The following is a 16,524-nucleotide window of genomic DNA, read 5'->3' as shown; positions in this document are numbered from 1 at the left end:
GCGTGACAAGAAAAAGTGAATCTACAGCAAAAAATATCTTTCAAATGAGCCTGAAGAAAGCCTAGAAAGGTGACTAGAAATTGTAATTGAAGGAAGTTTCTAATAGCCATGATTGCCTGATCTCACCATGGTGGAGAGGATACCCACCCGTATTAGATCCTGGGGCGGCCGACCCCTAACACCCAAACCCAAGCCCTACGTTCCGTATGTTCCGAAGCTCGCCCATCCCAGGAGTTTTAGGGACAGTCGTATCAAAACGAAGGACCTGCTCAAGAATATCATCAAGTATGAGCGAATTATCACGACATACCACAACGCCCTCGTGACGAAGCACTGGGGCGAGAAGCTGATTGACAAGGTAAAGAATGGCGAATGGGACGCAATGAGAGAAGCAAAGATAATTATCAATGAGGGTGAAACGATTGAGAAGCTGTGTCTGGAGTTACCGGTGCGCTATTTGAGGCAAGATGGTGATTACATCGACATTTATCGAATACCCAATCGGCTGAGGGATGGCGCTCGGATGGCGATCGTAGAGCTTCAAGGAAATCCCTATCCCTCGCTATATCCAGCTCTAGGCTTGGGCGCTGAGCCAGACGCAGCGGAGGTGAAGGAGAAAGCACCGGACAGGCTGGATGCGCCGATGAAGTGGAAGTTTGTGGAGTACCCCGATGATCCACTGCCAGAGGGTGTGCCGAAAATCTCAGCCGATCAACTAGATCAGATGCCGCCACGGACATCAAGGAGGAAAAGAAGGCCAAATCCTATGATGCAGGAACAGCATGCTGGTCTTGTGAAGGAGCACTTTGAAGGGCGCGAGGATTACTTCAAGCAGCTGATGATGTCGAAGAAGGAGCGAGATGCAGTGTTGGCAAAGCGTGCCCGGGAAGCTGAGGTATCCATGCCTTGGCTGCACCGCAGAGCCTGGGACATACAGGGCATCAAAACTGTCGCTGACTTTAATGAATTCATTGCCATGGTGGACGAGCGACGCGAGAAAGTGTTGGCCGCTCGCAAACGCCAGGCAGAGGAGGATGCTGCAGCTGCAACAAGCTCCCAAGGTGAAGACGGCACAGCAGTATGATGTCACTGTGACGTCATTGCTCTGGTTATACTGCTAGCAGTATATACAGAACAGTGATATCATCACTCTGGTCAGTGGCTGCCCGTTTTAACACCATCCCCACCTAACTTGCCATGCTCAGTGTGTGAGTGTTTGTGTGTGTGTGTGTGTGTATGTGTGTGTGTGTGTGTGTGTGTGTGTGTGTGTGTGTGTGTGTGTGTGTGTGTGTGTGTGTGTGTGTGTGTGTGTGACCAACTTGAGCAGCTTCCCAGCCCTTAGCAGTTTGTAAATACAGATAACTAACTATTGCTGGCTATTGCTCCACCCTTTAATTTAAGTTTGATGCAATGTATCATGAAATACAGCCATCCATACTGTACAGACATGTACGCCCGATACTTCTTCCATGATCAGGATAATGATGATGATGATGATGATGATGATGATAAATGGGCAAAGTAACATTGTCGTGCGAGATTTAGTATTGCCCGGCAATGGTAATATATGTACTGTAAAGTACCGCGAGAGTGTCCCACAATCTCCTCCTTTCGTGGAGATGGTGTCCTGTCTGTAGCCATACCAGTGTGGGTCATACGATACGAACATTGTACGCACATTGCACTTTGTGCAGTCCATCAGTACTCAATTTACATTCGAGCGGATGCGAGCTCCTCACAAAAGCCTGCTAAGTGTGACCTTAGTACGGAAGGCGCTCACACCGTACAAACTTCGTTGCACTCTGCCATACGATTTTCCTTTCCCTGGCTGTAAAATCAAGGTGGGGCGCTCTCGCGGTACTTTACGGTACATGTACGTTTATATATCGTGGTGAATGGGGTCGGCCAGAAACCACATGTGGGGAAGTTTGGACTACCGTAAAGTCTTGTATAAAAGCCGCACTTGAATAGAAGCCGCCCTCGAATAGAAGCCGCAATTTTGGGCCCATCAAATCACACATAAGCCTGGTGTTGACATACATAGAAATACCTATCTTGTATTGAAGCCTGCAAATTTTCACCAAGAAAGTCATAGAAGCCGCGGCTTTTATACAAGACTTTACGGTAAATTAAATGCCCCGGTATATGCACAAGCATTTTCATGTCTGGAGTTGAGTATTGGAGAACAGCTGGGTGTAATAAACTGCATGGGGTAAAAGAAGCTCCGAATACTTTAGCTGTTTAGATGCTGCAGGGGCACTATAACTACTCCCTCAGCCTGGTACGAAGTATGCTAATAGTAATCCGCTGCCAATTACGACGCACCTCCCGTACTTGCATGAACTGTGTGAATTGATGGATTTGTATCAGAAAGTTGATAATCCCGGAGTCATGAAAGATATTGGCATTTTCACGACTCCTGGCTTGTCCCTCTGCCTCCGTCTAGCTTACTTTGAACCAGGGAGTCGTAAAATACGGTATTTTACGACTCCCTGCTTTGAACCAGCTAGTCACTGGAGGTCGTCCATCGAATACCACTCCCTGCTGCAGATAACATAGTGACATTGCATTTGTGACACATCCTGTACTAATTATAAGTAGGAGATCTCTGGACTGGATAAAGAACGTGCAGACGTGGAGGTAGTTGTACACTCGTGACCATGACTCATGGGATCATCCGATGTGCGCACAACTATACTAATACAGTCAACTTTGCGGGGCATCAGAAAGGTGTCGTTGTTCGCGAAGTGTCGTTACACCTGAAGTCTCATTCTATGTATACAGGTAGAATGGACTTTGCTCTGGGCATGGAAATTCTGTCGTTATTCGCGAATTGTCGTTATTAGCGAAGTTGACTGTGCTGGGTAAAGAATGCAATGCCGCTGCAGGAGTGTCAGAATGTATCCCGCACACGTACGCGTTAGCACGTGCAGACAAGCACACAGACAGTTGATGGGCAACAGCAGGTCGGGACAAACAACTTGAGAGCACAGACTGAGCTGCTCAGCTGTAGGTTATCTGATTCTAGTCAGCAGTTAGCACAACAACACGTGACCAATGATCAACACTAGCCAGGAAAATAATAGAACAGCAGGCGAGACAGCAAAAAGCTAGAAAGGTAAGACTCTGTACGCAATGTACATGAAAGGGAGGAGCACTGGAAAACAGGCATAGTCGTAACTAACTACATGTACTAAACTTCGTCATACAAAAAAACCCAGCCATCACACCATTACATTATCATCGAGTATCTCCATGGAAAGAGAAGCGTACAAAATTGACAACGAAGACATGCACGCACGCGCAGAAACGCAGGCTACTCTAAAAAAGGGCTAACGCGAGCACGTCCAGCAGAACAGCTAGAGATGGCAAGTCAATCACGAACATGGGGACACGGTACCTTAGCAAGCATGCACCATGTACATGTATATCAGACAGTCCAATGCCGGCTGCAGTACAAAACATGTAAGCCTACCTACTTGACAGCCTGCTATCGGCTGGTTCTGGTTCTGGTTGAGAATGCGAATAAAGTCAGTATCTAGAGACGAGGACGACACGAGACAAGTACGGAAATCGTACGAAAACGGTAAGTTTGAGAAATAGAGCCGTTCATGCTCAGACTGGAATAGGCCGGGCGGCGAGCAGCACGAGTAGCGACAGCAATGATGCAAAATAGTTTGCAAATACGCCGGGAGTTAAGACACGGACACACACACATGCACAGACGCACGCGCAAACACACACACACTCAGACACACACACAGAGTGTTGAATCATGGCCAGGGCAACGAGGCTCTCTGGCAGCAACACACACACACACACACACACACACACACACAATACTCACAAGGGAATACCAATTGTGCTGTTACTGAGCAGCACACCACAGAGCACCATGTTCAACACTGCAGTCAATGCTACAGTCGACTATCATTACTAGTAGTCGTGTGAATGACGAACTTAGGTGACCTGCTAGTGCGTTCTCCACTGACCTTCTCACAAATATATTCGAGGTGAGTTTTATGGAGGAGTATACGACCGCAAGATGGCCAGTCACCACACAACTTCTCCAGCCGGCCGGTTAAAATTGGTGTAGTAGATCTACTAGTGACGGTGATAGGTGGCAGTGGAGGTGGAGGCAGAGCATGTAGCTGGACAGCTGACTAACGCGAGCACAGCGGACAGTGCTTTACAGTGCAGTGCTGTTGAGTAGTGCTGTGCCGAGCAACAGCTCAACACCAAACGGGAACAATCGGCGCCTTTCGTCACCAGGAAGAGCCACCAATCAAGTGCACAAGTGTTACGAGGGACCATACCGGATGATTGTGCAAGTCAGCGCTGCGGCAAGTCGCCATGTTGCCCGCTGAACACGCCAGTGCATAACAAAAGGAAGGGAGAGATGATGGGCTGGGGACTACAGAGCACCCACACCGGTCACGGTGTAGCTAACTAGTAGAGAGAAGTCAAACTAACAACCAGCACATCGTGCTAGGAAGCTGTGCGGAACGGAATGTCCCAAAACCAGTTTGATATGCCAAACCCTGCATGGAGAACAGATCAGAACAAAAAAGTGTCAGAACATAGATACGCTGTAGCATGCCATTACGAAAACGACAACTCGGCAAGCGAAGTACTGATTCATAGAAATACCAGCCAGGTTCACTACGGGCAAGCAGGAGGTGGGGGGTGGGGATTGTGCTGCAAGAGTCATGTCTTGTCCAAAGCATGCTCGTGCAAGGTGTTCAAAAAGTACAATGAACAACCAATGCCAAGTACATACTAGTATTCAAGGGTGGATGATTCACTTGTCCACACACAGGCCAGTCCCCACTAACAGTGTTCATATATCTAAAGACACACTGCATAGGCTGCATACTAGCGATGATAGCGACGCTACAGTAGAAGCCATCGCAAACTGTGCTGGGATTGCACCATTTGCACCACAGTTTGCAAGGCTGAAGAATTGACCGCCACTATTCAGCCTGGTCTACACCACTCAGCTATTTGAAGTGGCTTTCTCTGGCCGGTGAATCCTTGCTTTTTGGTCTTTCTTCATTTTTTCCCGCACCCACATCACACCGCTAGCTGCAGACTGGCACAACCTCTCTGTGCGGCCACGGCTCCACTGACCTGCTTTGTGATTGACAAAGTGGTGGCGCACGTGGTACGACTTTAGCCGATGGAAGTAGGTGCCTCGGCGTGGCTCGCCATGGTGCAGGTAGTAATGTGTCAAGTCGTAGCACACGTAACCAAACAAGCCACCAGCCGTTAACGCCTGTGTGGCACTCAGCGAGAACATCAGCCTCAGCACCCAGTAGAAGAAGGCGGCGATCATGGACGCTGGTACTGGCGGAAACACCAGCCGCATGGTCTCAAAGGGCACCTGGTGGTCACACACACACACACACACACACACACACACACACACACACACACACACACACACACACACACACACACATGCATACAGACAGACACACGCATACATGCACACAGCACACAAACCCACATACACACACAGAAATGATTGTATTAATGGTGAACAGCACACGCGACTATGAGTTCCTCGGCACTGAGAAAAGCAGGTAGAGGCAAACACCGGTACACAGAATACTTCCGAAGAAAGGACAGCAGGCAGATCTGACAAAGCAGCACACGGGGGTTGACGACTGTTTTGCTTTTGACCAATATTTTCATTCGCGTAATATTCTCCTCAAATTTTCTGCATGCGTAGATACCGGCAGGGACTTCAGAAAAGCAGAGACACAGAGGTGACAGAACGACAACACTGCAATGTACTGTCGCCGCGTTGCTATTTCACAAAGAGGCATCACAGTTGCAAAAGAAGTTTGTCAGGCCAAAAGAATATTTCAGCAGTCAGGACTTTCATCACTCATTAGGCACGACTCCGAATAGCTTGGCTCTGCCGGAGCATTCCCTCACACACACACACACGCTCTCTCTCTGTCTGTCTGTCTGTCTGTCTGTCTGTCTCTCTAACACTGCTATACCGCAGTGTTCAGGGCAATACGGACAACCCAAGTCACGACCACACATCGAAAACTACTGCTCGCTTGAAGACTGTATAAAGTGTATTCACAAACAACAACAAATCTGAAAACTGAAAAAGGAAAAACTAAACAAAAAAGCCACGAGGTCCGCTCGGCTCCTCGCGCACCAAGACCATCTACGAAAATGGAGGCATCGCAGTTCGCCTTCAAGGAAACAGCAACTATTGCAGCGAAGCGGTGAAAACTGCAAGAAAGCGAAAGCCATAGATCACGGACACAACAGAAAAAGCCTGTACCAAAGAAAGCGCATCGCTAGCCGCGCAGCATTGTACACACACAGCGCACAGTTCACTGTACATTTGGCAAAAAAACATAAAAGAAAATCAAGACAGTTCAAAACGCAAAAAATACATGTCCACGTCATGTTCAAGGAAATTCAAACGAAGAGAAAAAGAGAGTAGAGAAGTTTAGAGAAGCACAAGAACGAAGAAATGGAGAAGAGAAACGTTCTTATGATGAAGAGTAGAGAGAAGAGCAGAGAGAAGAGAGAGAGAGACAAACTGGAAAGCAGTTCTACAGAAGACGCGAGAGAGAAGAAAGGTGAGAGAATAGACAGAACGAAAATAGCAAAGACAAAGTACACAACAAATTCAAACAATGTCGATCTTGTTCACAAGTTCAACCATCAGGCAGGAACATTCTCCCCCCCCCGGTAACAGGCATACTCACAAGCCTGATTACTAAGCTGCACTGCTGAGGACATTCAGGCGGCACAACTTGACTACTGGTCGGCGGAAGGTGCCAGTTGCCGTCTTCACGTCTGCAACTCGGACTTTCCCATCACGCCCGGGAAACACGGCAGTGACGAGACCTCTGGGCCAGGAGCCCCTCGGCAGCTGATCGTCCACGATGATTACTACATCACCCACACTGATTTCTTGACCAACGCCACGCCACTTCTTGCGTGTGCTGAGGCTGGGGGCATACTCCTTCAGCCAACGTCGCCAGAACATGTCAGCTAGAATCTGCGATAGACGCCACTGCTTGCGACAACACAGGTCGCGGTCCGTAAACTCTCCGGGTGGCTGTACGCTACTGGATGTGCCGAGCAGAAAGTGGTTAGGCGTGAGGCTCTCCGGATCGTTGGGGTCCACTGGCACATGCGTCAGTGGTCGGCTGTTGACGAGACCCTCTGCCTCGATCATGAGGGTCAACAGTACCTCGTCCTTCGGAGCACGCTCATGCAGTATCACCCGCAAGGTGGACTTCACCGTTCTAACCAGGCGCTCCCAGGCTCCACCCATGTGCGGAGCAGATGGCGGGTTGAAGCTCCACTCGATGCGAACTAATGCCAGGTCGGTGGTGAGCTGGTCTTGGTCGAGGTCGTTCAGGGACTCACGCAGCTCTCGTTCTGCTCCTCGGAGGTTCGTTCCATTGTCCGACCAAATCTGACGAGGTCGACCACGCCTGCCGATCATCTTACGGATCGCCATGATGCAGGCATCCGTGGTCAGTGCATGCGCAACTTCCAAGTGCACAGCTCTCGTGCTCAGGCAGGTGAACAGCACACCATACCTCTTCTCGTGCCGACGTCCGACCGCCACTGCCATCGGTCCGAAGTAGTCCATGCCAACCACTGTAAAGGCTCGAACAAACGGTGTGAGACGAGTGCTCGGCAGGGGTGCCATCTCTGGCGCAGCTGGCTGTGCTCTGTCGTTGCTGCACTTCTGGCAAGTGTTCCAAGAACTTCGGACGGCTCGTCTCAGCCCCAAGATGAGATAGCGCTGCCGCAACTCATTGCACACACGCTCTTGCCCTTGATGACATGACGCAACATGATACCACGCAATCAGCAGCCGGGTGAAAGGGTGACTCGGATCGAGCACAACTGGCTGCTTGACCATGTCAGGCAGATCAGAGGAGTTGACCAGTCGGCTGTGGTGACGCACTACTCCATCAGTGAGCACAAGCGACAGATGTGACAAGCGGCTGTCCTTGTCCACGGGCTTGCCAGACTCGATACTGCGAACTTCAGCAGGGAAACAGTCGGCTTGCACTTGCTGCCACCATAGACGCTCTGCACTCTCAAGCTCCTCATACTAGCTCTCCTGGGGGTGGTGCTGATGTACGTAGCGCTCGGTGCTTCAAGATCTTGACGAAGCGGAGCACCCAAGCGGTTGCACGGACCAGTCTCATCCACGATGAGAAGCGACTAGGGTCAGGTAACGCTGCATTCCGCACACACTCACTAGACACAGCTGTGGCTACGAACTCGCCTTTCAGCTCGATGCTGGAACTTGAGTCGGCTACTGCAGGCTTGACATCAGGCGGCCACTGCTCTGGCAGACTCTGCAGATACTCTGGGCCGGTCATCCATCTGCTGCCAAGTGTCAACTCGTCATCTGCTGACCACGACACGAAGGACACCTCAGAGTCCACTCTTTGGCACTGTCCGGTGTTGCCGTGCAGTACCCAGCCGAGCTTAGTGTTGGTGGCTACAGGTGCATTCGGCGGACCTTCCAAGATCTCCCTTGGTGCCGTCAGGTGGTAGTGGTCCTGGCCAATGAGCAGCATAGGCGTTACCTCTGCCAGTGATGGCAAGTCGATGTGCGCCAAATGCGACCACTGTCGGGCAAGTTTCTGCTGGTTGACAAACTGCTTCGGCAGACTGAGGTTGGCCACCGTGCGGACGTTCTGCAAGTCAAACTGCTCACCTCCGTCTCTAGGTGAGATGCACAGGTTGACGCGACATGAGTTGGCATGGTGATGACTGTGATTCCCAGTCCAACTCAGGTGCAGGGGATCTACCGGACCAGTAGCGCCCAGCTCCCTGGCAAGCTTCTCGTCCACAATGCTCACGGTGGATCCTTCATCCAGGAGCGCATGTGTCTCGACGCTATGTCCGTTGGATACTGAGAGCGACACCGGTACAACACGCAGGGCAACTCGAGTTCGCTGAGCGGTGTGGGAATTGACGCTCTCCTGCTGTCCAGTGTGGCCACCGCTGTTCCTGTCAGACGGGTGCACTAATTCATGGTGACGCTTTCCGCAGTCACCAACGGAGCAGCGATTCCGGCTCTTGCAGTCAGTTACCCGGTGGCTGCGGCCGAAACAGAGAAAACACAGCTTCTGCCCAGCTACCCATTCCCTACGCTTCTGCAGTGCCAGTGCTTTAAAACTGTCACAGCTGCGCAGCGGATGTTGGCTGTTGCAGTAATGGCAGGCGAAGGGTGCACGCTCTTGCTGTCTGGAGCTGCCGCTGTTGCTCAATGTGGTGAGGGTGGTCTCACTTCGAGTTCTCTTGTTACTGCTACTGCCGCCGCTGCTGCTGACACTCCCCGTCTTCAGCACAGTCACTCTGCCTGCTGCACTGGCCTTGCCGCACAGCCACACTGAAAAATCATCCAGCGACAGCTTCTCCGGATCGAAATTGGCGATCATCTCGCCCCAGTTCAGGCCCATGCCAGCCGGTAGTTTGGCAACAAGTTCCTGTCGCAGCTGAGGGATGCGCAGGTGCCCAGTACTATTCATTAGCTTCATGGTCTGCACCAGCCCATGCACAGCAGTTGAGAACTCTACGAGCTGCTCAAAGTCGTCGGCTCGCAAAGTGCGGAAACTCTGAGCACGGGTGATGAGGTGGTGCACCACGTGCTCGGGACGGCCAAAACGCTCTTGCAGAGTGGCAAGAATCTCTGGAACATTGTCTGGGACGGCCAGCATAAACTGGACTGCATCTCTGGCCTTGCCCTTCAGCGCACGGTGCAGTCGGCTGAGGTTCTCTGCTTGCGAAAACCCACAGTCCCGGGTGGTGGTGTCGACCATCTTCTTGAAGATGGGCCACTCTTCAGGCTGCCCAGCAAACTGTGGCAGATCCTTCCCAGCAGCTTGCCTGGCCATATAACCCTTCATATGGCGCTGTGCTGGGGTGTCTGAGGGCTTCTGCGTGCCTACCGCTGCCAGGATAGCTCCAGCGAGCTGCGCGATGTCAGACTGCGGCTGCTGCGTAGCATCTGACTGCGGCGCCTGCTGCTGACGTACTGCCGGACTGCGTACTGTGGCTGTTGACGTTGCTGGTGGCTGCGTGACATCTGACTGCAGCGCAACACCAGACTGCGTCGTAACATCAGACTGCGGCGACTGCTGCTGACATACTGCCGGACTGCGTACTGTGGCTGTTGACGTTGCTGGTTAGCTGTAGCTGCGTGGCCACCGCCAGCAGACACTGCCACAGCTGCCTGGCGAGTTCCACCACATACAGACTGTTGGGCTGGCTGGCCTCTTACACTGCTACTATTACTACTAATGCTAGCACGCGTTGAGCGCCTTGACCCCGAGTACGCACTACTACTAGTACTGGAACTGTCATGCTGGCTGTCGATGGCTTCATGCTGCATCGCCAGCTCAATTTGCAGCAGTCTCCTCTGCGACTCTATCTGTTGCTGCTCCAATTCAGCCAGCCTCTTTGCAGCCTCGTACTCAGCTCGTAGGTGCGCACTCCGCGCACCGCGACCACGCGCACTGCGACTACTAGTAACGCTAATACTGTCCACACCAATGGACTTCAGACTGAGCACATCATGTACACTGGCACTGGGTGATGGTGGCAACGACAAATTCACCGCAGCGTCAAAGGCAAGCTGAGCGTCAGTCTGTGTCGACTCCAGCCACTCACCGAGCCGATCTGGCGCTCTCCCTCTGGTGGTTCTGGTGCTCTTGCGCGACATCTCAACAGCAACGATCGAAATGCACACTCAAATTTCAAAAATATACACTATACGATCATAACACAACGAGCTACGGAATACAGAAAGCTTTACTTCAGGGCTGTTCGATTGGCTCCGGATGCGCCTCCGCAGATCCGGCTCGAAGGACCAAATGTTCAGGGCAATACGGACAACCCAAGTCACGACCACACATCGAAAACTACTGCTCGCTTGAAGACTGTATAAAGTGTATTCACAAACAACAAATCTGAAAACTGAAAAAGGAAAAACTAAACAAAAAAGCCACGAGGTCCGCTCGGCTCCTCGCGCACCAAAACCATCTACGAAAATGGAGGCATCGCAATTCGCCTTCAAGGAAACAGCAACTATTGCAGCGAAGCGGTGAAAACTGCAAGAATGCGAAAGCCATAGATCACGGACACAACAGAAAAAGCCTGTACCAAAGAAAGCGCATCGCTAGCCGCGCAGCATTGTACACACACAGCGCACAGTTCACTGTACATTTGGCAAAAAACATAAAAGAAAATCAAGACAGTTCAAAACGCAAAAAAAACACATGTCCACGGCATGTTCAAGGAAATTCAAACGAAGAGAAAAAGAGAGTAGAGAAGTTTAGAGAAGCACAAGAACGAAGAAATGGAGAAGAGAAACGTTCTTATGATGAAGAGTAGAGAGAAGAGCAGAGAGAAGAGAGAGACAAACTGGAAAGCAGTTCTACAGAAGACGTGAGAGAGAAGAAAGGTGAGAGAAAAGACAGAACGAAAATAGCAAAGACAAAGTTCACACCAAATTCAAACAATGTCGATCTTGTTCACAAGTTCAACCATCAGGCAGGAACAAGCAGTAAACCAAGTACACAGTGATGACAAGTGAAATCCGGCTTCTTAACATTAAATAAGCAGAGCAACGTAAGTGCAAGGTGCAGTGTTTGCACTTGTAGTGCTACGGACATGCAGCCCAGAGAAGTCGGATTCCACTTGCCAGAACCGTAAGTAATGGCTGCATGCACACAGCTGGATTCACAGAGTTAGAGTTGTTTTCAAGTAGTGCGCTGCATGTTAGCTTGACGTCTACTTGGCTTACCTTATGGTGCTGTCCATGCAAGAGGAAATGGGCAGTGATGATGGACGGCCAGTCGTCCGGCGGCGTCAAGTGAAACACAAATCTGTGCAGCATGTACTCCACCAGTGTCCACAGCACCGCTCCCAGTACAAACAGAACGGAGAACGAGGTGGCGCTGACCGGCGCTGCATCGCCCACTAGCAGCCAGCTGCCAGGCAGGGACAGCGGTGACGTGCAGAGCACACTCAGAAAGGCAACCACTGGCAGCCAGATCAGGGGAATGACGTACCAGGGCGTGCGCGAGAAGAACTCCACAAAGTCCGAGTGGAACAGGCGCAGCGGCTTATCAACGGGAGCGTGTACCCACGTGTGATACAGAGAACCGAGCTGGCCAACTTGCGACAGCATTGGCTTAGACCAGTCCACTAAATCCTGTTACAGACAGACAGGCAGACAGGCAGACAGACAGGCAGACAGATGGATAGACAGACAGACAGACACAGATAGATAGAGAGAGAGAGAGAGAGAGAGAGAGAGGGAGAAAAAAAAGAAGAGGAGGTCGCTTTACGCCCATGTACAACCACTCAATCAAGGTCAGAGAGGAAATGACTTAAGACAGTACGCGAGCGGTGTGCATCCTTCCATTCTAGTGACCTCCCAAAATGCACACAGTTCGCCTTGAGACATGAAAAGACACCACACAATGACTGACCTCATCTCTCCAGCCTTGCATGGAGAAATCTTTCACGTTCAGCGACTGAGAGGATCCGTTGGCTCGCGGCGAAGACAAGGAAGTGCTATTGCCGTTGGTGGCGGCATGGTGGCGGTGCAGTACGTGGCCATTGCCATTGCTTAGGTGGCCCACGCCGTTAGAATGCCTCGAGCCATTGCCGTTTGCACGCGTGTCCATTTCGGCGGTGCTTGTTGATGTCGTTGCAGCCACTGACGACGACGACGATGTTGTTGACGGACAACTCTGTAGAAAGAAATTGAGACACATGATTTGAGTGCTGGAATTCTTCTTCAGACTTTTCCCATTGCTGACTTTCCCTCAAAACCTATGAAAATCGAGACACATGGTCACTTGATGATGGGGACAGTGAAGATGGGATACAGCAACATTCCTTCGGCAGGTCAAGAATGTCACCACACTCCATGTCACTAAATCAAGACCTTCACAAATGACTTGATACAAAACTTGGCAACAGAAATTAGTCATCATATTCAAGGTGTCATCATTAGCACACGTAGGGCCGTTCATAATTTCAAATATCATTTAACGGCATAGAGTGAGCCAGCACATGAAATACAAGAAGTGAATAACACACACACACACACACACACACACACACACACACACACACACACACACACACACACACACACACACACACACACACAGGTACTGTTGTGGCCCAGGGGTGTAACAGGGCAGCGGGAGTGGGACGGCCGGGGGGGGGGGGATCGGATTTTTCGGCTGACAGGGCGGACCATCTATTATGTGCCCCCCCCCCCAATACGCAATACAATAGTAGCATTCAGATGGAGCAGGCCTAGAGTACGAATGTGGGCGGTCAGAAAAACACCTCATAAACAACTGCATGCCACTTTGGGTGCTATTGCACTATACCCATACACTGGCTCCAAGCTGAGGATCACCAACTACTACTACTAGTACTACTCAGTACTAGCAGTAGCAGTGGCCTGAGCCTCCAGTAGCAAAGCTGCATGTCCACTCTTTACCTGCATCTCTTCTCAATACCTTGGCCTAGGACTATTGTACATGTATTGCCACATGTGGGACCACTTGAGATTGAGTGCCCCTGGGCAGTGGTGCAATCCATCTGAATGCCACTGATAATAGGAGACCCTGCTGCATACCACAAAGGACCACTTAAGCACTGCAGCCCAGCCAAGGTACTGAGCTGGGCCATGGGATGGTAGGTCATTTGGGGGAGGGGACAACATGCTGTCGGGCCACAGTCAGTGACACACAGGCCTCTCAAGGGAGGAATGCAAGAGGCAAGGGTGGTGCTGAATCAACTACAAGTGTTACTTTCACAAGACCAGGGCATATGAGCAGCATGTGATATCTGTAAAGTCCTGTCACAGGCACAGCATTGCCTTCACATGACCCAGAGCTGAGGCATATGAGTAACACGTGATACCCCAAATCCAACAGGCAAGACATTAGGCATGCTGAAATCCAAAGTAAAGCTGTCACGTTTCACTCCTGCCCCTTGCCCATAACCAGTACAAAACATACACGATGCAGTACACATGTCCACACATGTCCACACACTACAAAGCACAGCAAAGGAGAAACTGAGTCTCTTGACAGCTCCCTAGTGGTACCTAGTACCTGCCATCGATTATCTCCCGGAATCTATTGGTTTGTGTGCCAGATGTGGCCACCGGTTTCGGACGAACAAAACACATGTTGCGTTTTCCCTGATATCTACAGTCGTCTTGTCCACTACATGAGCAGCACACACTTTTCTGTCACCATGCACATGGAAATCGGTCCAACCTCAGAGCAAAACTAGGGACAGAAAGAGAAGTTCTGAGAACCATCTTGCTTTTGCTAAATCAGCATGAAGCGTTCTTCTGAATTTTCAGTGAGAAAATGTCCACAGATTGGCAATTATAATGATGCACATTCCTGCTCGGCTACTTCCTGCTCAGTGAAGTCCGGAAGATTGTCCGGAACATGCATAGAACATTGCTCAGCAGTGGGATTCCGAAAGCAAGATCTAAAGAAGTCAAGGGTTATGCACACAGCTTGGGGTTGCACCAAGTGAACCTTTTTCTGGATGTGTGCCTGCTGTAACTATGCACTGGACATGCACAGCATGGATCTATTAAACTCCGAAATCTCACTGCACAACTGCTACAAAAAACCGATGCCACACACCAGTGTCTCAGTTTACCCACTCAGGATTGCACCAGCGACGCTCTAGTATGACAAGATAATCGCACAGGCAATTGCTGCTCAATGCTACAATTATTGCAACATTTGATTTTCTCTGTCCATCAGTAAATCGCATAAACCATGACTCCCTGTGTGTACACACAGTTTTCTCTACGTTCCGTGGATCACATAACCACTCCATGTTCTTGGAGTACTAGCAGCTACCTTGGCAAACTTGCGTGTCTACATTACTAGTATTAGTACATGGATATCATTAGCTAGTATTTGAAATTTTGAATCAATGGAACACACCAGAATTCATTCAATTGCACAAACTGTTCGAAATAGATTACTTTCGTCCCTTAGTCGAAGACACAACCCTAAAGACGTGTACAGCAACTCAACATCGGTTGGAAAGAGAGGAATTACCTGATCTTTCGCCCTGAGAATTCCGACTCTCATGTCTTTCAGAAGGGAGAAAGCAGCAGTGCTGTGTTCATGGAAAGCATCGGAGCGCATCAACTCTGAGACATCGCGACCAGCCTGTGCTAAGAGTACCTCCATGCCGCCAGGATGACGCTCGGAAAAATCCGACACATCGTAAATTATTCCGTCCACAATCACCCAGCAATCACCATGTGACACTCTATCAGTGACATCCTCAGCAGTAAATTCTTTCAAAATCGTCATCCCCACCGAGATTAGGACAGTGTGGGTAAACAAAGCCTCTGCAGGGAAGCAGGTCACTCTGATTCCACACCAGCCAGCAGCAGACACTAACTAGCCATAACTAGCTCGAAGAAGGAGTTATGGGAGACACAGTCCGTGGACACAGCAAAGCAATGAACTGAAGGCAAGTGTCGAATAAACTAACTTTGTTTCACTTGAACAATGGTACTATAAAAATATACTGTATTGAAAATCTTTTCACCCGGACAGACTTCCTGCTACGATCGTGCATGCTGCATGTACATGTACATCATGCATGCATAATGCCATGTCGACAGCAGAGTGAGCAGACTTTCTTGATCACATGACATGACAGTGCATGCGCCACACATGCGGTGATTTTGTCGCTCGTGCGCGCGATCGCCACACATGCGGTGATTTTGTCGCTCGTGCGCGCGATCGCGAGTGCACTACAAACGGAGCGCGCCCAGCGGGCAGATGGCAGAACGTAAAGTCGTTGGTCTACAATTTGTAAGCTACGGACGGTTCGTAGATCTACGTGGTGAAGCTAGCGCTACAAAGCGCGCAAGTAGTTTATTTTTATTTTTTAGCTTGGAGACCAGCTAGCTGAACTAATTACTTGAAGCAGAGGCGCGCCGTTACGCAACGACTTATGCAATTACCTGTGCATGACGTGACGGCAAGTCAGATCATGAATATCATGACAAGTTTTACGTGTCAAAGATCAAGACGTCGGTTCAGGTGATCGCCGCTATAGCGCTAAGTCGGAGCTCTACTCCGGGTAGCTCATGTCGCACACGACGCAGCTAGCGCTAGCTCACGGATCGCAGGCATCCGAATGCAAAAAATTCAATCGTAAAAGTAAAGACGAACTCACAAGATAAGTGTACTCGTACCGATCGTACTCGTACTCGAACTCGTCACTGTCGTAGTCAAAAAAGTGCGTGTAGAGATCGGCCGGGATCTACCATGTACCATGCTACATGACTACTTGTAATCACTATGCTAGTCTACAGTCTACAGCCGGTGGTAACGCGGATGACGGGATATGTGTAACCGTGTGAGCATGAGATCGATTGGCTGTATACATGTACAGTCAATGAGTCGCGGATTGCCTCTCTCCTGG

The 16,524-nt window shown here is 50.2% G+C and overlaps 2 protein-coding genes across 2 annotated transcripts; one reads left to right on the top strand and one right to left on the bottom strand.

The window, feature by feature from the left end:
* Positions 1-51: 51 nt before the first annotated feature.
* Positions 52-1,494, top strand: LOC135817166 (uncharacterized). The gene has a single exon (XM_065330291.1). It carries the CDS (start codon positions 128-130, stop codon positions 1,082-1,084), a length of 957 nt encoding a protein of 318 aa, XP_065186363.1. The 5' UTR covers positions 52-127; the 3' UTR covers positions 1,085-1,494.
* Positions 1,495-2,967: 1,473 nt separating this feature from the next.
* Positions 2,968-15,596, bottom strand: LOC135817165 (fatty acid 2-hydroxylase-like). The gene is made up of 5 exons (XM_065330290.1): positions 15,138-15,596; positions 12,510-12,773; positions 11,819-12,229; positions 5,131-5,383; positions 2,968-4,541 (listed from the first exon to the last, which is right to left on the bottom strand). The coding sequence occupies exons 1-5, from the start codon at positions 15,396-15,398 to the stop codon at positions 4,489-4,491; spliced, it is 1,242 nt and encodes a 413-aa protein (XP_065186362.1). The 5' UTR covers positions 15,399-15,596; the 3' UTR covers positions 2,968-4,488.
* Positions 15,597-16,524: the final 928 nt, after the last annotated feature.

This window comes from Sycon ciliatum, chromosome 5 (genome assembly GCF_964019385.1).
Source record: "Sycon ciliatum chromosome 5, ocSycCili1.1, whole genome shotgun sequence".
Lineage (NCBI taxonomy): Eukaryota > Metazoa > Porifera > Calcarea > Leucosolenida > Sycettidae > Sycon > Sycon ciliatum.
This window is presented reverse-complemented; position numbering and strand designations above follow the sequence as displayed.

Bases quoted from the DNA above. Each gene is read 5' to 3' on its own strand.
- LOC135817166 (XM_065330291.1), top strand. From the start codon at position 128: ATGGTGGAGAGGATACCCACCCGTATTAGATCCTGGGGCGGCCGACCC.
- LOC135817165 (XM_065330290.1), bottom strand. From the start codon at position 15,398: ATGACGATTTTGAAAGAATTTACTGCTGAGGATGTCACTGATAGAGTG. The intron at 12,774-15,137 runs GTAATTCCTCTC...TTCTTTCTACAG, and splicing joins TTCTCAGGGCGAAAGATCAG to AGTTGTCCGTCAACAACATC. The intron at 4,542-5,130 runs GTCAGTGGAGCC...TTCTCCATGCAG, and splicing joins CTTTGTCAATCACAAAGCAG to GGTTTGGCATATCAAACTGG.